Source organism: Canis lupus, chromosome 24 (genome assembly GCF_048164855.1).
Source record: "Canis lupus baileyi chromosome 24, mCanLup2.hap1, whole genome shotgun sequence".
Taxonomy (NCBI): domain Eukaryota; kingdom Metazoa; phylum Chordata; class Mammalia; order Carnivora; family Canidae; genus Canis; species Canis lupus.
Genome location: NC_132861.1, coordinates 48,579,096 through 48,600,704, shown reverse-complemented (window position 1 = coordinate 48,600,704; position 21,609 = coordinate 48,579,096). Strand labels below are relative to the sequence as shown.

The 21,609-nt window shown below is 49.1% G+C and overlaps 1 protein-coding gene across 10 annotated transcripts in view; it reads right to left on the bottom strand.

The window, feature by feature from the left end:
• Nucleotides 1-21,609, bottom strand: part of AGAP1 (ArfGAP with GTPase domain, ankyrin repeat and PH domain 1) — a 529,933-nt gene that overhangs the window by 204,195 nt on the left and 304,129 nt on the right. For all 10 annotated transcript variants that reach the window (XR_012016792.1, XM_072796790.1, XM_072796783.1 and 7 more), the window contains one exon: nucleotides 1,085-1,189. Coding sequence is in view for 9 of the 10 variants with exons in the window: in XM_072796790.1 (XP_072652891.1) it covers nucleotides 1,085-1,189 (105 nt within the window). In the remaining variant the exon portion in view is untranslated. The remainder of the gene's footprint in view (nucleotides 1-1,084; nucleotides 1,190-21,609) is intronic.

Sequence of the window (21,609 nt, the reverse complement as noted above, 5' to 3'; positions counted from 1 at the left end):
GAATTGTGGGAACGACTTCCTTCAATCTCCTTATGTGTGACTTCTTACCCATAACTAACTGTGTAATTTTTCAAGTATTTAAACATTTTTAAATTCAAAGCTTACCATTTCGATACAATCCGATGAGCAGCTAACACTAGATATCCCCCTTTTCGTTAAGATTATTTATTTGAGAGAGAAAGAGAGGGAGAGCGAGAGAGAGCGAGCGAGAGAGCAAGCACGCACACCACAAGCAGGTGGAAGGGCAGAGGAAGAGGGGGAAGCAGGCTCCCCGCGGAGCAGGGAGCCCAGTGCGGGGCTTGATCCCAGGACCCTGAGACCCTGACCTGAGCCGAAGGCAGACGCTTCACTGACTGAGCCACCTGGGCGCCCCAACGCTATATATTCTAAACTACATATTTATCTACATCGAGACCAATAAATATGCAAGATTCATGGGATGTGCTGTTAGAGAACTGTGATTAATACTCCAGCTAAAGATTTTATCAAGGCTTCCTAAGAAATCTCACGAATGGGTAGGATGTCTGCATTTCCCCCCAAAATAAAACTAATTCTGCTTTTTAATTCTGTCTTCCGTATGTCACCGATACATCGCATTTTATTAACACGTGTAGAAACGCTTCTCTTACCTTACAAATGGGCGTGTGTTTATCTGACAATAGAAACTGAGTCACAAACTGTGTTAAACTTAACTGTCGTGCTCAGCTGCTCAGAGCGGAGTCCTGGGCTCTGATCTAATTGTGCCCTTTGTTCTGGATTTTCAGATACGTGCTCGCTTTTCTTTCTCTTTTGCTTATCTGCTCTTGTCTTTCTACTTTCACTGGAACTTTACCTCATCCGTCCCCTTTTTTGTAACTCCTTGCAGAGTCAGAACCAGAGATGGGCTGTCAAGGAGGGGGAGGGAGAGACACACGGTCTGACGAGGGCGAGGGGCGTGCTCTTTATCTCGTGGCGGAGCAGGAAACCCTTGACTCCTTCGACTTCAACCAGAGACCGAGGCCGGAGGACCCCCACCCCCGCCACACACGCAGCGTGGGAGCTGAGCTGCAGGCCTGCCACCCGCACACCAAGGGTCCACACTCACATGTAAACTTGGGTGGTAGGTCAGCACGCCGTTGTCGCACAGGGTCACGTACTTCTTTTTCCACTCCTTGTTCAGCGATTTGCCGCTTCGCTTCAGCAGCATGCCCTAGGAGCAAAAAGGAGGCAAATATTCATTCATAAATATAAATGACAAAGTCTCGTGTTTTCTTAAAAAGGAGGCACACAGGTAACTTAAGGTATTTTAAGCATTCATTTTCTCCTGTCATTGTTAAAACGGAAATCACTTATGTTTAGTTTGGTAATTTGGCTTTTCTCCTCTATTTTATGCGTGACATGTATGTTCGACCAATTTCCGTGTGTGTGTGTGTGTGTGTGTGTGTGTATAGATCTTCACCGTGTGATGCTACCGAGTGTCAGAAGATGTGCCATCGGTTCAACAAATACGACACCAGCCACCATGATGCACAAGGCACCTTCTCTACCTGAGTGAAGACGCCAGGGCTAAACGTGCAATGTTTTAAGAAAGGAAACCTAAATGTCCTTTTCTAAAAATAGCATAGTAATTGAATTCCAAAACTTCTGATATTTACAAATAACAGCGTTTTAATTTACAGCTCTTCACTCTGGATTTTTAATTGATTAAAAATGAAATTCCATTTGTAAATTTAGCAATAGCATTCAAAAGATAAATCGTATATAATGTAATCCATCTTTAACAAAGCCATCTTACGGCTTTTTTTTTTTTTTTTAAGATTTTATGTATTTATTCACGAGAGATATAGGCAGAGGGAGAAGTAGGTGCCTTGCAGGGAACCTGACTTGGGATTCGATCTCAGGACCCCGGGGTCATGACCTGAGCCAAAGGCAGATGCTCAACCACTGAGCCACCCAGGCGCCCCTATCTTAAGGCTTCTTGATACTCGTTTGGAATTTGAAGCCAGTGCACTGAAGTATGTTTGGCCCAGGCCTCCTCTGACGACGGATGGAGCGTGCTCCTGCTTGAACTACCTGGGCCCAGCAAACCTCCCACATCATCTGCAGGCTTTTCTGGGGTGAAACCTCATGCCTGGCACTGAGCTGAGCCTTGGCTTGGGGCCTTCCTTCCCGGGTAGGGCTCCACACCCTCCCACGTCAGACTATCTCAACTTGTGCTTCTAGCTCTGGATTCTTCAGCTCCTGACCTCACAGAACAAGGGAAACCAAAGAGTCTCCCACTTGCTCTCCCTCTCACTGTCCTCTTAGGAGCCCCTAGGATGGTGGCTATGACTCAGAAGGCACAGGAATGATGCTAATTAATTCACCTGGACCGAGGCCCAAGCAAAGTTCGAGTGTGAGAAGGAATCTAACAGAAGCAGAGGTGCCCATGAGACTCCTCGGGAGCGTTCAACCAACTTCCTCCGACCCCCTAATTCTGCTGTCCCCTCAACAAACCACAACATGAGGTAAAATCAAGGGAACGCTTTTATGTGATAATTAGGTTCAAGTCCCTAATATTGTGACAATACTACTCTTTATACCAATTTTCACAAATGTAATGGAAGCCGAGCCAGCTGGGAAGTCTGACAGCCACTGAAACATTGTTTCTGGGGGAAAAGATTTCTCAGGTTGAAGACACTCACAAGGGACCCTTTGGAAGATCATCCCTCTGCACGTTCTTATTATTTAAAGAAAACACAGCGTAACTCAACATACCCTGATTTCTTAGAATCCGAGAAAAACCAGTCTAAAGCAAACATAGCACTGAGACCAACATGAGAGGCAGGTGCAGGGGACCAGGCCGGTTACAGACCCAGGTGAGTCCAGTTCCCCTGCACAGTAAGGACTCGGGAGAGGGCCAGGCACCCTTGGGGATGTGACAGTAGATAAACGATCCCTTAAAATCATCCAATTTCCCTCTCCGGCAGATTTCTAAGATTTTTAAACTTAGCCTAACAAAACTTCACAGGCGTCCTCCTGTGGGCTCGCATTTTTCCAGCATCTGTTTCAGATGGAATTCCAACAATACCAGGGGCTGGGGGTCACCTCGGTGTCACCGGTAGCTGAGAGCTGCTCCAGGCTTCAGAAAGCTTCGTCCATCTGCACTCAGACAAAAATGCAGGCTGAACCCCCACTTGGCCTCGGGGCTCCACGCAGATGGACCCACGCAGCTCCTGGCTAGATCGTGGGCACTTTCACGAGCAAATCCTATATGCACAATTATCCTCTCCCCAGTGGCGGCCATAGGGACTTACTCCTACGGGGATAAAGGGAAACTGTCTAACCAGGAAGCAAGGAGGAGATGGTGCCATCGGGGAACTAAATTAGGCTGACTTGGTGCTGGGGAAACTGAGTGTCTTGGTGAAAGAAAATAAAACATCCTGAGAATCTTTAAAAGATTCTATGGTCCACCTTGCAGGATAATCTCCGATTATGATTCAAACGCTGCAGAAGCCAGCAGAGCTGAAGGACACCCCGGTGTCCCAGGAGCTATGCCTCTGCCCTCTGGCGGGGGCCCCAGCTGGGTTCATTACCCGACCCCCCAAGATTTCTGTGCCGATGGAGCTGCTCGGGTGCCCTGCTCCCTGCACCCGCCTCTCTGTGGCTGATTGAAAGAGCCCATCCTGGGAGGCGGGAAGAGATGCGTGCTCTCCGCTGAGCAGCCGAGGCAGCCGCAAGGTGAAGTTTTATAATCAGAGGCTCAATCAGATGACAAATGACAAGACTCAGCAAACAGCTCCTGTGGATTCAAAATGTGTTCTCTCATAGTTTCTTTCTTTTCCTTTCTTTGAGGAAGCGAAGGCCAAACACTGGTTTTTTTTTCAGAGTATTTGTACCAAGTGAGAATCGGGGAATCTCAGAGTCTAACAAGACCCCAGAAGGTACACCACTCAGTCCCTGAATCTGCTAGACTAGTATTTTTTCATGGAATGTGCCCAAAGTCATCCAGGCCTTCCTGGGCAGCCGTGTGCCGGGGAGCCTGCGGGTCCGGACAGCGGGAGCTGCAGGAGCCGTGGTCTGGGGCCGGAGGGGTGAGGATGAGCCTGGTTCATGGTTCCGGAGCCACGCGGAGAGACGAGGCCCCCTCCGATGTGCCCTCGCCAGGAGGAACGGAGGAGGGCCACCATGAAGCCACAGGGAGACATCCCATCCGGTGGCTCCGTCCCAGGAGTTCCTTCTTAGTCCCAGACTCTTCCAGGAGCTAAAGGTTCCAGGTGCTGTGCTGCCCACCCCCCGAGCCCCCAGGATCACAGCATCCCCCAACACGCCCAAGAAAGAGCGAATGCACTGTGGCCCCGTGGGACAGACTCGTATCACTGCAGCGGGGCCACTACTGTCCTGGCAGCCCCCTCGCACTTCATCACCCACGCTCCTGCCATCGCGAACTCACATATCGTCTACTTAAGCACCAGGAAAATGGGAAATCTAAAAACAGTTCATTTTCAACTTTTAGAGAACACGAAGCCATGGTCCCACAGCCAGAAGATGACAGAGGCCGGAAGGCTCTGTGCCAGAGACATGCGGGCGGGCAGTTCCCATCAGCGAGAGCAAATGGCCCTTATGATTCTAAGTCTCTTTGATTCTGCGTTACCCAGGGCAAAACGGCGAGAGGACGTCAGGATGCATACTTGGCCCATCTTTCAGATGCCACTTCTGAACACGCGCAAACAACCTCTTGCTTGAGACCGCTTCTCGCTGACCAGCTACCGCAGCAGAGACATCATTACAGTTTGTGTCTTATTTCGCTCGTATGTGGCTTATGCATCTATTTCTAAAATTTGCTGTTTCAAAACAGTATCGGGCCCCCTGCTCTAAGAGCCTTACCAGTACTAAGCCACTGAGCGCTCACAACCTGACGTAAGCGGTTACCGTGATCATCCCCATTTTACAGATGAGGCCAAGGAGGCTTGGTTTACCTAACCTCCCCCGCACAGCCAGCAGGCAGCTGGTCTGCAAGGTTGGCTCCCCGGCACCACGCCGCCAGGTAGTCACGCCCCCCGTGTAAACCGTCCCACACCGACTCGGGATGCCGGGGGCTCACTTCAACCAACAGAAGCAGCGGAAGGGATGCTATCTACGCTGGGTTTACATGTTAAGAAATGTTGGCAGCTTCTAAGCTTTGGGAAGGTCTGAGGGAGAAGCCATGCTGTGCTCTGTGGTCTAGAGTCACTGAATTATGAGAAATAATGACTGTTTTTCTGAAATCACTAAGGTTTGGGGTAGATTCTCAGGCAGTGGTAGATGAGGAACACAGAATTAGAGCCCTATGCTGCCATAATAAAATCCTCAAACATGGGCCGCTGGCTTGGCACCGGGGCAGCTGGCTGAGGCTGCAGGAACCCAACAGCTGTGGACGGAGATGAGGATGACAGAGGGGGGGAAATGCCACCCGTGCATGGACAACGGGGCCCCCAGCCATGCACAGGGCAGAGCCACCAGCAGACCTGCTGTCTGCAGAAACGGCTGGCCTCAGGAGCCCAGGACCTGGCGAAGGAGATTTCTGAGCAGAATGCTCATGTTGCTGCTTCTAACGAACTGGGGTGGGGGGGTGGGGGCGGAGGGGGGGGGTCAAGGGTGCTCCGTTTTTCAGCAGAATTGGAGAAAATATCCCCAATTTAAACAGCATGAGAAAAATCATTTCTCACTCCCAGCTTCTCCTGCCAGGAGAAAACTCAGGCTAAGACTTGGTCTGAGAACAAAGATCTAATCCAGGGGACGCCAGGAGATGTGATCTCAGGATGAAGACCCAGCAAGGTTGCGGCATCGGACCCTCGTCTTGAGAACTCAAAGATTTAAGGCAGGGCCTCACAGACCCTTCCAATTAGACAGCATGTGTGGACCAGAGACGAGGACCTGTGGGCTGGCTTTTGTCTAATGGAATAAATTACAATTTGATACAAAGGACACCCACAAGGGTTTTAAAGGAATTGTACCTTTACAATTGTACCTTACAATTTTTGGACTAAAAGGCACAGAGCACATCTAGAATGAAAAGGGGCCTCTGACCCTCACACGAAGACCAGCAGGAAGCAGGCTGAGAAAGCCACACAGCTGCAAAACCAGGCCATTTCTTGGGGAAAAGGAAGGTCGCTGAGATAGCAGAGCCCCAGGCCCTGGAGGACGCCCCCCAGGAGAGCACATAAGCTCTGTGTCCAGAGCAGGGTGACTAGCCACATGTGCCTGGCTGGGTTAAGAGCTGCTATGGACCAGGAACTGTTCCATACTGTTCCCATCTCTCTCCTCTTTGGCTGAAGGGCACCTGCTGCAGTGCCCCCACCCGGGGTCAGCACCGGGCATGTGTGTGCATGTGCGCCTGCATGCTGTCAGGGAACCCTGGCTCTGGGGTTCCGTGGTCTTCAGATGCCAAGGGTCATGTCCAAGGAGCCATATTTGTGTGTGCACCTGATGCAGATGACAATCCCTGACTTCAAGCCTGAGATGGGCGCCACCACGGGATGAGGTTTTGAGAATCCAGGGGCAGGGTGAGGGGTGCTTTGTAGGTGCGAGGGCAGATGGAAGTAGCTAGTCTCCAAAGACTATCCTCAAAAAGATCTGCTCCTGTGGGGTCCCCAGGCCTTCTGACTCAATTTAACCCACAGAACGTGGTGGAGATGATGCTAGGTCTGCTCTGGCTGAAGCCTTAAGAAAGTCTGATAGCTCCTGTTCTTACGCTCTTGGGAGCCCTGAGTGGCCTCGTAAGAATGCTGACTATCCTGCTGGGGACACAATGAAAAGGGAGACCCCAAGGCTATGTGGAGGACAGCCCAGGTGCCAGCTATAGGACTGCTAGAGACGTGAGTGAAGAAATGACCCTGGCTGCTCCAGCTCTAGCAGGCATCTCTGGGGCGAGGATGTCCCCGTTATGCCTGGCCCCGATTTCCTGACCTGCACAATCATGAGAAATAATAAAATGGTTATGGCTTTAAACCACGACGATTTGGGTCAATTACCAGCAACAGGTGACCAGCGCAGCGGGAAGAGCCAGGAATAACGGTCTATACCTGTAACCCCAACGCCAGGCCGCCTCCCTGTGAATCATTTTGCCCTCCAGACCGATTTTAAAGCTTTGATATCTTTTACTTGTTTGCATAGTAAGAAACGGAAGGGCTCTGTGACCTCTCAAATGTTCCTCTTATCTTACTTGGAAATGGCACATGTTGATCTAATTGCTACCTCCTAGTTAATTTACTGGTGCATCAAGAAAGACAGGGATTTTAATGATCGACAACCAGAATACCAGGATCTCAGGCAGACGCTTTCTGCTTTTTTTTGCTCAAGGAACTTTTCCTGTGGTGGAGCAAAGGGTAGGATTGTCTTTTGGCTGCAATCTCTTTATTAGTCATGTGTATTCCCTGCCTAGTCCCAAGAGGTCACTGAAAGCCAAAAGCAATGTTAAGTGTACAAGCTTTAAATAACTTACAAAGTTAATGTAATGAATGTAAGTGCGATCTGAAATCCATCACTCAGTGCTTGCTGCAGCCCCAAGCTGTGATAAAACACCACTCATAAATTTATATTAAAACTCTGCTCGATAGCAATTATTTACCAACAAAGATTTACTGACTGCATGAGAGACTTGGGGTCTTAACCAGGCAAATCAGTCTTTGTTTTGAGTGTGAGGGACCAAGGGACGCGGGTGTCTCTGAGCGCAGAGCTCGTCAGGACACATGGGAACATTTAATGGCCAAGGTCCTATGGAACGAGGTTGTGGGGGGGTGTCAGCGCCATGTGAAGCTGCAGGCTGGTCCTTGTGAAGATCAGACCATGCTTTCTCCCGAGGTGGCATTTCTCATCGGCCTGGACAGCGGCTGGAGGCCGTGCGCCCGTGACTGAACATAAACGGGAGCACACGGCTGGTCTCGCAGTGACACAAACTGAATTATCCTGCTGCGCCAGAGGGGGTGCCAACAGCTCCCTAATTAGTGAATTTAAAAACACGAGTTTGCCCGTGGTCTAAACAAATCCACACAAGTCCAGAAAGCTTCGCTGTTTCTGTACTTAAGAAAAAAAAAAAAGTGATATCTGAGTCCTTTTTTGGTTCCTGGAATAAACACCTGTTACAGTTCCTCAGGGCTTCATGATTCACATCCGTAATAGTTTTGAAAGTTCTCATCATAAAAGGTTTGTATGTATTTCTAAAATGCTGCGGAGAGATGCTGGCATCTTTAACAGAGATCCAAAGAGTATGCACTCTAATCAGTCTTCACATTTATGTTTATTACTTTTATTCTAATCAAGGTTTTTCCTGTAACATGGATTAAACTTGTGGTTTACTTGAAATAACTGACTTAGAAAATAAAACATAACCAAACCACTTGGAGGGGCACTTGGCTGGCTCAGTTGGTAGACTATGCAACTCTTGATCCTGAGGTCGTGAGTTCCAGCCCACATTGGGTGTGGAGCTCCCTGACAAAAACAAAAACACCCCCCCCCCCGCAAAATAAACCAAAAACCATCCCCCATCCACCACCCAGAAAAGCATGTTTGGGTGGGTGGAGGGTGGACACACTTTACCATTAGAAATTGGGGAACGCAAAGGGGTGGTACCAGGAGCAGGGACGTTCTTCTCGCCCTTCACGGGCTCCCTGCTGTCCCTCTGAATATCCTGCTCTTCCAGAAGGAGAACTTACTGCCCTGCCCACCCCTTATGCTAAGCTGTCCCTTGCAAATAACAGATGCACACTTTCCAAGAGCACACCTGGACTCGGATGTGTGGGCGGTCACCCACTGCACACCTGTGGTGAGGGTCAAGTCTGCACAGGCTCGCCCCCACGGCCCCCATCACTGACACTCGGCCCTAACGTGGGCCAAGGTCACATGCCCTGAGTCACGATGTGTGATCCTGAGCACTTGGTTCACTGCTGTTAAGCACGGTCTCCCAGTCCAGGGCACCTGGCTAGGGACTGTCGGTGCTGGGAATCCCACAGGACCGGGGCCACCACAGGCTGGCCCGTGGGCCAAGTCTAACCTTCCGCCTCTTGGTGTGAATGTGGTCTAACGGCAACACGGCTACTCTTGCTCGTAAATGCTTCCACTAGCTGAGCTCAGTAGTTGCAGGAAAGCCCAAAGCACTTGCTATCTGGCCCTTTACAGAAAATGGGTGTGGAGCCCAGCTCCAGGACACGAAACTGGCCAGCAGCCATTCATTTTATTCAAAGTGCAAATTCTGTTCTTTCTCCCTGGAACGCCCCCCTTGCATCCTCCCTTTCCTCCCTGCCATCCTGGTGGACACCCCTCTTGCCTTCAGCCCTGAGCTGCGGGGTCATGGGCTCTGGGCTTTGAGAACCTCTAAGCATCACCCAGACCTTCAGACACTGGCTGTCATGAGCTGAATTATGTCCTCCTCAGATTCCTATGTGGAAATCCTAACCCCCTGTGCTTCTGAATACGACTGCATGTGGGGGAGGTCTTTAAAGACGAAGAAGGGATGAATGGGGCCGTGAGATAGACCCTGATCCAACCGGCTGAGTGTGCTTATGAGAAGATGGAATGAAAATAGAGACCAGGCCCCAGGAAGAGAATGAGAAGGGTCCACCTACATGTGTGCCAAGGAGACAGGCCTCAGGAGGAAACCACTCTGACCTGGATGCAGGTCTCCAGGACTGAGAGGAGATACACGTGTTGTCTGAGGCACTTGGTCCACGGCACCTTGTCGTGGCAGCCCCAGCAGATGAACGGGGTGGCGTGTGACGGGGCTGCAGGCTGCTGTAGCACAGGGAGGCCCTCCTGCCTGTCAGCACATCCACACAGCAGACGGGACACTGCTGGCTCTCCCACACGTGCCCCACACATCCCTGGCCACACCTGTCTCTGCAGCTGTCATGTCCCTGCCCACGGGACCTTTGCATCCCAGTCCCAACTGGATGTCCTTCCCTTGAGTGTCTATCAGGCACCTCGAACCTCCAGTCCCCAACTGGACACATGGGTCATCTCCCTCTGTGGCCGGGAATTCTGTGGGCGCCCGGGCTCCCAGATTCCCTTACTGGTGCCCGGTGTGTGGTTGGTTGGTCGGTCCCGATAATAATCACCCTAATTTACAGCCATTCCTTGTTCTAAAACGTCTCCAAAAAAATCTGAAGCGTCGTCAAAAGCCAAGAACCAAAGATTAAAAAACGGGGAAGGAGTAACATCCTGCCACTCAATTAAAATGCCATCAAGTCGAGTCTGGACGCGGGAACCCCACGTTACAGGGTCTAAGAGGGAAAAAAAAAAAGAAAAGTGCGACAAAAATGACAAGACCACAGACCCACCACAGGTCAAACCAGCTTGTCGTCCAAGGTGCAGAAAATGTTAAGTGAAAGTAGTAAATCAATGACCTAATCATTCACCGTGTGCAAGAAAATCATCCCAATTAGCTTGCTTCCCCAGATCCTCCTCAGATGCAAAACTTGCGGCAAAGCCACAAACGTGAGGCCTGGCTGCGGGCTTTGGCACGAGGAGAAGCACCAATTGGGCCAGCACACGTGAGGCCGGCCGCAATTACAGGCCACCTTAACTTTCTTCCCAGTTTAAAGGGTTTCCATAGAAACAACGGAACCCCCCCCCCCCCCAACCACTGATTTTTTTTTTTTTTTAAGTAATATTTGTCTCCCTCTCCCTCCTCCAGAGGACCTATTATACCACAAATGGAGGCTTTTCTCCCAGCTTGTTCGGAGCCGGGAGGGCGTGGGGGAGGGGGCCGAGGAGCCGGTTCTGGATCTTTAACCAGCTCCCTGGTGACCCCCTCCCCTCGCTGGTTAGTAATATTTCTGTTATTCCGCCGGGCTGTAGGGTACAAAGGGTTACACTTTAATTGAGCTGTCAGCATCTCCGACAATCCTAGAAAGCCCCGATTATGCACGGCAGGGTTAGTGCCACACTTGTTATTGTCGATGCCCTATTTGCGAAACCCAAACCTGCGCCCCACACAGGTCAGCTCACCCGCGCGACCTTGCTGTCATTAGCCGCGTCTATTCCTACCTCACTGCTGAGAAAATCACACGGCGCGGGCTTCAAAGCGCTGGCCGGGACTGGATTCGACCAGGAGCTAATCACCCACAAATCCAGCTCAAATGGCAATAATTGGCTAAACCGGTCCCCTCTCCAGAGCTCAGCAGTAATTTGGGATAATAAAGAAAGGAATTATTCAGCTAACTGCCCCGAAATGTATGCTTTGTGACCGACACACTTCACATTTTAATAATGATGGACACAGGACCCGATGTAACAGCGCGTCGCGCCGAGTAACGACCCCAAGAACAATGACGGCGGAGGGAGAAAAGTTGGTTGGGTTTCTCCCCCTTTCGGGCACCGCGGCGGCCGCGACGAAGGCCGGGCACGGGCGGGAACTGAGCGCCGAGACCCGGATCCGTTCTGCACACGCGTGGGAAAATACGCCACCGAGGCCGCTCCGCGTCGGGCCACTTCCCGCCACCGCGCCGCCCGCCACCTCCCGCGGCCCAAGACAAGCAGAGGACGCCGAGGAGAGACATGTTTTTCCACCAGGACTGACAGATCCCTTCTTGATTTTTCCAGTTAATATTATCTCTTGATCACCTCGTTTTTCTTGCCTTTCATCCTGCCCCTTTCTGTCACTAGGTTTGCAGCAGCAGCAGGGGTGACAATATCTGCAATCCACAGCTGCGCGGGGCGGGGGGGGGGGCCCTGCGAGTGGGCCCCTCCTTGGCGGTGGCCTCTCCCCCCACCACGGCTGCCCTGGGGGCCAGGATGCCACCGGCTGCAAAGGGCTCCTGGTGGCCAGCCGGGAGGGCTCTCCTTCAGCTGAACGAAATGAACCTGAGCTCAACCACCCGTCTAGGGAGCCCGCGCCCCCGGGGTCACAGTGAGGCCAGGGAGGGAGGGGCCCCATTCCTGCCATGCCGGGCACCCGCACAGTGACACAGGGACAGGGCACAGAGGAACCTCTATGAGAGCCACAGGAAGAAACCTGCGGCTGCTTCTTTGTTTACGTAAAGCATCCTGAGCCCCGCATCACCACAGACACCTGCACAGGCCCTGGCACCTGTTCCTTAAAGTACATCTGAGCGCCAGGCTTATGCGCAGAAGTGGGGTTGAGGATGAGTTCAAAGCTCACATGTCAGGTAAACTATGGAGAGGATTTCAGGTCTACATAAGCTATTTAGAAATCTTCTGCATGGGTGACCCATCTTTTCTCCACCTCCCTCTCCCTTCCCAGCCGACACCTGTAAATCCGTTCTCCTGGGAATGCACCTGTTCTCACTCCAAGTTTCTCTCCCATGTTTCTGCCCCTTGCTCACCTGTTTGACGCTTAAGGGCTGCCATACGTGGAGCTTGCTTCTCTACGAGTTACACTCTTGCACTAGAAAATCTCATCCCACTGCGGACAGCACTACCTGGTGTCCCACAGGTAGAGCAATCTCCACCTGCTGACACCTGAGCTCCCCACCCCAGTCCCCCCAGGGCTTCACCAGCGCTCCCCCAGGAGCCTGATGACCCCTGAGCCCACGGCACCCACATCACACTACCTCCTCCCAGCCGGCTGCCATGCCCCATCACTCTGGACATGCTCCATTCTGAGGGCCCCTGCGAGCCCCATGTGACAACTGGATTCCACCCTGGTCGGTTCTGAGGTGTACCCCTGTACATGGAAATATCACACCTGCTCCTGAAAGCTTAGTATGAGAACTTTTTACGTTGATGATATGTTGAAACGAATAGATTTTAGACATAGTTGCTAAAACAACAAATTAGAATTAATTTCACATTTTTTCCCCTCTTTCTACTGTGGACCAGTGGTTCACATCCTACTTCTATTTCTTCTCTGTCTGGCTCCTTAGCTTCTGCTTCACTGGCTGAACAATGGCAGAGACCGTCTTACCTTGCCCATTTCTGTTTTCTGTAACCTGGCAAATAACAAATGATCAGAAAAATGCCTGGTGAATGAATAAACAAAATGGCTGAATGATTATAACCGTCACCGTGAATGACAAAACCTTCCGTGGAGAGCAAGTAACTACACGCCAAGAAGACCAGGGAGGAATAAAACCCAGATCTGAATCCATGTCACATGGAGGGCTCCAGGCCTACAATTGTAGCCGCACGCATATGCCTTGTGCTATGCGGAAAAATTGATCTGGAATAGTCTGCTCATACAGAGATCTTGGCAGAGACTAAATCAACACAGTCTTATTGCACATATTCTAAATGTAAACCGCTACTCTGGATATGGGGGGGGGGGGGGCATATACAGAGAACCACCACCCAGGACCCGGCCCTCGGGATTCATCGATTTCAGAAATGAAGATGTGGGCAGAGGAAGGCAGTGCGAGCCTAGAATGGGAGGGAATGATGACTCACTCTCTTCCTGGTTAGGATAAGAGAAAGGTCGACGGCAAACACCCATGTTTCAATCTTAGACGAGTACCTAACAGGACTGGCATCCGCTTGGCAAATGGGCTCCCACTTCCCTACCGTGAACTGACAGCAGACAGCACCCTCCACGACGAGCCTCAGAAGCTTTCTCAACACAGCACTCCAGGTAGCCTCTACTCTAAATTAGCGCGGCACGGAAGAGGAGTCCCACAGGCTACGTCCTGACCTGCAGAAACATCCCATGGGCATATGAGCAGCTCAAAATACTTCTGCTGCTGCTGTCCCAGTGGTGACAATGATGACGACCACCACCATGACCATTCTGCAGTTTATTGGATATTGAGTAACATCATAAAGTGATTGGAAAAAAAATTTTTAAAAAAATGCAATTGTGCTTCTGGAAAAACAAAGCAAATCTAGTCAGCGTCCTGTCCTGGGGCTCTGTGTGTGTGGAGCAGTCACTGAACACCCAGGGCAGCAGGGTCCCTGGTGGTCTACATAGACTACATTGTTCGTTTTCTCTTTTTTTTAAGTATTTTTTTTTTTGAGAGAGAGAGTGTGCCAGTGATGGGGAGGGGCAGAGGGAGAGGGGAGAGAGGGAGAAAGAGAGAGAAAGAGAGAATCTCATGTAGGCTCTACACTCAGCCTTACCTGGGGCTCAATCCTATGACCCTGAGATCATGACCTGAGCCAAAGTCAAGAGTTGGATGCTTAACTGACTGAGCCAGCCAGGTGTATGGTTCCTTCCTTCCTTCCTTTTCCTTCTTTCTCTCTCTCTCTTTTTTTAAAGATTTACTTATTTCAGAGAAAGAGTGAGCTGAGCTGAGGAGGGAGGGGGAGAATCTTAGGCAGAATCCCCACTGAGAGCAGAGCCCAGTGCGGGGCTCGGTCCCAGGACCCTGAGATCACAACCTAAACCAAATTAAGAGTCAGACACTTAACTGACTGAGCCACTCAGGTGCCCTAAATGCTGCTTTTCCACCAAACATCCTCCACGAGTGTCTTCTCAGCTCCAACTAAGAGACTCTGAGAAAGACAGAAGTGTCTCTGCCATCAACAAGGAACACATTCCCAAATTATGGAGTAAAATCAAATCGTGCCCATGACAGCTTACTAATATAAAAAGTCTGGATAAAATTTCTCAGCAATGGTCAAAAATGCACCTGGGGAAACGACCACATAGAACAGACTAGACCTTATTTCACCCCGAAGTCCTCCAATGCCAAAATTGAAAATATAAAAGAAGACTAAGTAGTGTTCAAGAAATCTGATTCATCCCATTAAAAAAAAAAAACAAACCAACCAAACAACCACCACAAAACAAAACCTGCTCTACTGGGCCCACTATAGAAGTTGATTGTTAATCAGGACAATTTAATGATGAAACACTGCAAACATTGTGTCAGCAAGTTAAAAATGGCCTTGTTGTTTCAATATAAGAATCACTTAGTATATACTATATATAAAGTGTTGTATTTCATGCCCCATTTACTGTAACATATTAGTGGGCTCAGTCATCAAGTAACAACTGTTTCCTTGCGGGGGTTCAGATATTGGGGAGGGGGTCTGCAGCCGGAGAATAGCCCTTGGAGTTGCAGACGGCTGTACGCACGTACGGAGACCTGGTACCGTTCCTTTCGTAGGCCCATCAACAACATCAAACGATCGCACACCTACATTTTTAGCGAATACAAGCTTTAGTGAATACTTGTTTTTTTAACTGCAACTAATTGAAACACCATCTGACATGTTGCTCTTCGTTTAACTTTTAAGCTTATTCAAAAAGAAGACTGGCTAGCAGAGCCTCCCTGCAATTACCTGAATGATTCACTTCACTATTAAAACGTTGGAAATATTTACTAGAAAAAACAGATCGTAACTACCACCTCTCTGCAAAGCAAAATGCGTCCAGTCTTTACTTATAAGCTGTATGGAGTCTCAGTCACTTTGCACGTTAAAAAAGAAAACCCCAAATTGAGAATCAGACAGACGGGATAGTTCACCTGTTGGGACCCTCGTTTATGTAACACTCCTCTAGATACTGTTAATATTCACCTGTGACGGGAGGGGAGAGGGTACAAGGAGACAGTGGTGACTGGACACCAATGTAATCAGAAAATGCTAATTCATAGAGTCCTCCTTGAGGTAGTGGCGGGGGGAAAAAGCAATTGCAACCCATGGTTTCAAGTCAGTTAAAACGCGGTTACGGGAATGCAGCTTGCAAGCTCTACGGAGGAAGGACTTCCAGCAGAGCTCAGAACTACGGCTTCCTTTCTGCCTCGGGTGCCAGGATGCTCACAGTTGTTGTTCTGAGTGTAGGTTTTCTGGCATAAATGCCTTTTCCTTCGTTGCCTGGCACTTCACTCTCTATTGTTTTAATGAGTGCCTGGGTTTCTTTTGGTGTAAGGTACATGCTGGAAGGAAGAGGAGGAGGAGGAGAAAAACAATGCAGAAGCAGGGTTAGCCCTCAGCTTAGCATGACTCAGAGCATGAGAAAGCAACGAGGACGCTGGCTCGCAAGGGGAAGTTGACCTGTGTGGTTGGTGATCCCAGCCCGGTGGCTTCCCGAGAGCCGTCCACAGCAGCCACACGACCTCTGCTCGGTGGTGGTGGACGGCGTCGGTGCGCAGGCAAGACCCGAGCTGTCCTAGAACCTGAGCTGTTTGTGACTTCTTGCTGCCCAAAGAGGCGACGCTCCGGGGCGGAGGCATTTCAGGCTTTTGAACTGCTTGCAGTGCTGTGAAGGGCAGGCAACAGCTTTTCAGACAATAGTTGAGAACTTGTTCAGCAAAGCTTGGGTTTTTTTCCTTCAAAGGTTGAAATTTGTTCTACAGATAAAAGTAATGCCTTTGGGGAAAATAACTGTAAGGCATTTGTGACAAATGCAAGTCTCTCCAAGCGTCAACCTACTATTGTGTCAAGGTACAGTCAGCTATGGAAATATAGTTGGGACATGGGAAGCCAGAACTTAAAAAAAAAAAAAAGAAAAAAATACTGCTCAGAAAAAAAAAAGAATCAGAAACTAGAATGGGCTGTTCCTATCTGAAAGCTTGGGAGACCCCAAGAAGTTTGTATTTAGAGGTAATGTGCTCCTATTTTAAAAGAGGAGGGAACCAAAAAAGAGGGGTTTATCGATTTTAGGACGTAGGCTCTCATAGGACAGGTAACAGCCGTTCTTCCCCAGGAACACAGAACGGTTGGTTCTCTGGCCTTGGCAAATAATTCCTTCCATTTAACTTCTTTTAAAACTTCTCATGGGTGGACAGGGAGTTAATAAAAGAAACAATATGTATAAGAAAATGCAAGGTGCCCAGAGTACGGCTAATGGAATTTGATGCTGGCTTTAATTTTAATGAAGAAAGTTGCCAGTAGCAACAAAACTGTCAGCCGCCGCCGAGCACCATTAATAAAGATGGAGACGACATTAGTGCCCGGCATCAGTACAAAAGGTTCCCCTCGCTTCATGCTGTGCTAAATTGGCTGCCCAATTTTTCTTAAGTGTCCATTCTATTTAGAAGACAATTTATTAATTTTTGCCATTCATTGTCAGTTGACAGGCCATCATTTTGTAGCCCGAATTTTAGATGAAAACTAATTGAAAAGACTGGCAGTATTTATGAGGGGTATTATTTGTCAATTACGGCAGCAAATACTCCTTGCTACCACCAACTTTGATGCCCCTGTTCTCTGGGTGTGAGGCCTGTTACTGCTGGCATTAAAATATGAGTAAGTCTCTCCCGGCTCATCAGCTCATCAATTTCATAGGCATGGAAGGAAACCACCTTTCATGTTATAGGGACCTTTCATGGTAGATGGATACGTTATAACATTTGACAAAGGGGAAGTACACATCACGTAATGAGCACATATAATTGTGAACACAAAATATAATTCATTGTGAAATAATTCCTATTCATTACTTCGTATCAACCTCTGGGGTAGCAGTCTCAAGAATTCCTTGAAAGGTCTGCTTTCTAAATTTTGCATAGTTTTTTAAAATACTCTCCCCCTAAATTATTCTATCTTAAATAAATTCAAGTAGATGGATATATTCCGAGTGTCAATTTGCCAACTTGAAGGCTCAAAGTCTTCTGAAAAAGAAACGATAAGCCTTATCTGTTACAAGGGAAAAATGCTTTTTGTTGGTAAAAAGCCCTCTAGATCTTTGCAGCTATCAAGTTAGATCAACGCTTCTCCAAAAATGTTATGCTCATACTCTATGGCAGTATCTTCATTTTTCAACTGCTACCAAAACGCTGGACAATGTGCATCAGAGCCAATCAACAGTTACATGCTTATCAGCCAAAGGAAAAGTAAATGAATTATCATCTTTTCTGCCCTACTAAGTTTCCTCTCTCTAGTCAACGTTGACAACGGTATTTATTAGAGACTGCTATTGAACCTGAGTTATATCCAGTTTGAATTTATACTAAGTTAAAGGTCTTAACCATTAAGAGACGCTTCCCCCTCCAAAATGGCAAAACTAAAATAAATGCCAGTACAGCCGTGGTGCCTCGTCAGTGAAAATTCCCTGAGATCACCCAGGCAGCAGTGCCGACCGGAGCTACACTCACCTAATGCATTCAAACGGTCTAACAAAAAACATGCACACTAGCACAGATCAAAAGGCGTATTTCAGGAGGAACTTCAGCAGACTTCTGGGTTCTTCAGTGCTTTTAACTGGAAAACCTGTCTTTATACTCAATTGATTCCCAAATGACTTCTGTGCTGAATTCCTGGAGATCAGTTACAGACATACATAGAAAACGCTTGTCTATTCGTCTTTCCATATCACTAACTGACCTTGTAGAACTGAGAGCCAGTTGGCAAACCGACGAGATGCTCGTCCGCATCCTTCAGGCGTGGTGCACACGCGGAGAAACAAAAGGTCTGTATGTGATGTGTACACACTCAAGTTCTTGTGTGTCCCTACTCTTGTTTTATTTTTTTTAATGTTTTTTTTTTTTAAGATTTTATTTATTTATTCAAGAGAGAGAGAGTGAGAGAGGCGCAGAGACGCAGGCAGAGGGAGAAGCAGGCTCCATGCAGGGAGCCCGACGTGGGACTCGATCCCTGGGCTGAAGGCAGGTGCTAAACCACTGAGCCACCGGGCCTTCACTGTTGTTTCTGTTTTAAAAGAAATGTCTGCAAGGAGGGTGCATGCTTCTCAATGGATGTGCTCCGGGCAGTCTAGGAGGGTCGGGGACAGGAGGAGGAAGGACCCTGTGTCTTGAGGTCTCCTTGTGATACTCGGGGAGGCTCCAAAGAGCAGCATCCTGGGAACGTACTGCCTCTCCAGGGAACTACTGGCTGCTGAGTGAGAATCTGGGGGGGCTTCCAACGAGGGCACGCCAGCAGGAATGCCTGGCTCCCACATAAATCTGGGCCCATGAAATAAGATACAACTGAGCTTGTGTGTCTCTGCTTACCTACAGCCATCGATCTCCTCAGGCCCCGCTCTCACACTGATGATGCCCAACCAGACCGCAGAAACCAAGTGGCTTCTCAGATGCCAGAGCTCATGGCTTGAGCCGACCCTTAGCAAATGGTCTTCAGGGTTCAGCCTCAAGCAGGCAGCACTACCTGATGGTTTGGAATTTTTTTTCTAAAGATTTTATTTATTTGACAGAGAGAGCACAAGCAGGTGGAGTGGCAGAGGGAGAAGTAGACTCCCCACTGAGCAGGAAGCCAGATGTGGGGCTAGATCCCAGGACCCCAAGATCATGACCTGAGCCCAAGGCAGATGCTTAAGGAGTCAAACCTCCAGGTACACGAGATGTTTTGAAGTTTTAATGGTTAACTATGGGCCGGGGACATTTTTTTGGTGGCTGTGCTGTACCCTACCCGGAAATCACACGGCTTTTAGGCATCTAATGTTGTGTGGGCAGTTAACCTTTTCCCACCTTGGCCTGCGCACTGTGGCCCAACACGAGGCCTTACATCAAGGTCATCGCCTTGCCATTACACATTTTATCCCCAAAGTCACAAGAACTGGTTCAGCATTAGACTGCAAGGTGGTCCACGTGGTGCTGCTCACAACTAGAGAGAACCATTTCCAGGACTTCTGTTTGGGTCTACTGCTGGCTTGGATGTGGAAAGGGTACAGAACCACAAGTGCCTGCGTTTCACACACGGAGCACAAGAATATGCCCAAACCCAGGAATATCAGAGCCAAGAGGTGCCTCCTGCTGCCATTATTTGGGGTCACTCTTGTACTTCAGTGAGCCAATAAACTCCTTCCTCGCAGACACCAGGTAGGCTGGATTTTCTGAGACAAGCAACTCAGATAATTCTGGGTGAGCCAATAGGGGATCCAAACAAACCTAAGAGAAAGAGCGACAGCCTCAGGAATGCTAAATTCAGATGAAAATTTTAAATGTCTTTGGTACTTCTGAGACAAGACAGACTTTCTGAAAATGCAGTAGCCTCTGACCACTGAGAGAACCCCAAAGAGTAAAGAACCCCATGTCTCTACAGCATCATGGTCAAGGAAGTATCCTTGCTACCCAGATGTTTGGTCATCCATTTACAAAACCATGTCTCCAGTTCAACTGGACATCCTTGGACCTAAAGTGAGAAAGGTGGCTCAGCTCTCCTGGTGGTCCCAGTGTTACGGAGGCAAGAGGATGAGGTAGTAGCTTCGTACCCAGAGTATAGGAACCCAGGGGCGCCTGGATGGCTCAGTTGGTTAAGCATCTGCTGTCAGCCTGGGTCATGATCTCAGGATCCTGTGATCCATCCAGCCCCTGCTGGGCTCCCTGCTCAGCAGGGAGTCTGCTTCTCTCTCTTCCTCTCCCCCCTGCTCGGCTCTCTCAAATAAATAAAATCCTTAAAAAAACCCAAAAAACAAAACAAAAAACCCCCACAACAATACAGAAAGCTCAGGGTGATGAATCTAAAGGAACAGAAGACTGAGACTCTACATCTAAACCTGGAATCACTATTTTTAATTTAGTATAACTCAAGTTAAAGGCTTTGAAAATCTAAGCTAAGCTAAGCTTAGAATTAGGTTCAAAAAGTGAATAGTTTTGTAACTGATTTAATAACTATGTCTGAAAAATACTGATGCTATTTAAATAAAAAAAGAGAACTTAGAATTTCAGGTGATGTCTACTTTTGAATCAAATGTATTACTGATTGAATTTGAAATGCCTGCCACACTACCATTTATTCCTTGATACACCCAAGCCACCACGTTGCAGGTAGACCTTTCGCCAGCTGTCCCAGAGCTGGCCAGACCTCCCTGCTCCCCTCCTTGATACCGCCCCAGCACGAGCGTCAGGCAACGTCAACTTTCCACACGGCTGGCCTGAGAACATCACAAAGGACTACCTTCATCTTTTCTTCCTTTAAATCTTTTCTGCTTTTCCTTCACACAGTTGGAAAGGGCCCATTAGTCACCCTAGTTTACAATAAGGAAGGTTGAGATTTTGGAAGCGATGACCATGGAAACCAAGACAGACAGGCAGGATCTCCTCTGAGCCACCCAACCCGCCAAGCATGTCCCAAGGGGAGAGCTGACCACCGCGGCTGGGACCACAGAAGTGACCTGAACTCCCAGGAAGGCTTCACAGGATATTGGCTCCAAAAAGGAGGATGTCTAAAGAATTGTTTCTTGCTATTTGCTCCATTGAAGTGTAGGTGGGAAAGAAAGGGGGGGAAAGGTAGGAAAATAAAGTGAAGGGGAAATCAGCCATTTCTGAGATCCTACCATGAGACGCCTATCACGCCACCAGGTCAACGGAAGATGCCAGTGAAGTTGAGATGAGGGATGTTACTTCCCAAAGTCTTGGCTGGTATGTGGAAGTGTCAGGACTGGGCGCCAGGCTGGTGGGTTCAAACCCCTTGTTTCTGCCAGTCTTAGGCCCCGCCGCATCTCAATCAGCTGGTGGAGGAGCCTGTCACCTTGCATCAGTTACAGCAGATGACAGCAGACTAGCCAGCTGACAGGTGAAACCCACAGGGTGGCCCGGCTGACCCCGCTGAGAACAGGCCTCAGGTACAACAAGGGGATGAGAGTGGGGCAGGACGTGCAAGAGCTCTCTGCTGTGCACCGTGTGGTCTGCATGGGGCCATGATGCATGATTCAGAGGCAGGTGGAGGAGGACCACGGACGGGCTCCATACACGGTGCTCTCCGTCTGGACTGAACGAGGAACTGGGTCTACACTGTCCCAGCTGGGACAGGAGCTGACAGGGCTTGATCACTGGTCTGCACACTGGGTGTGTTGGAGGTGACCCCGACAACTCTGGTCGA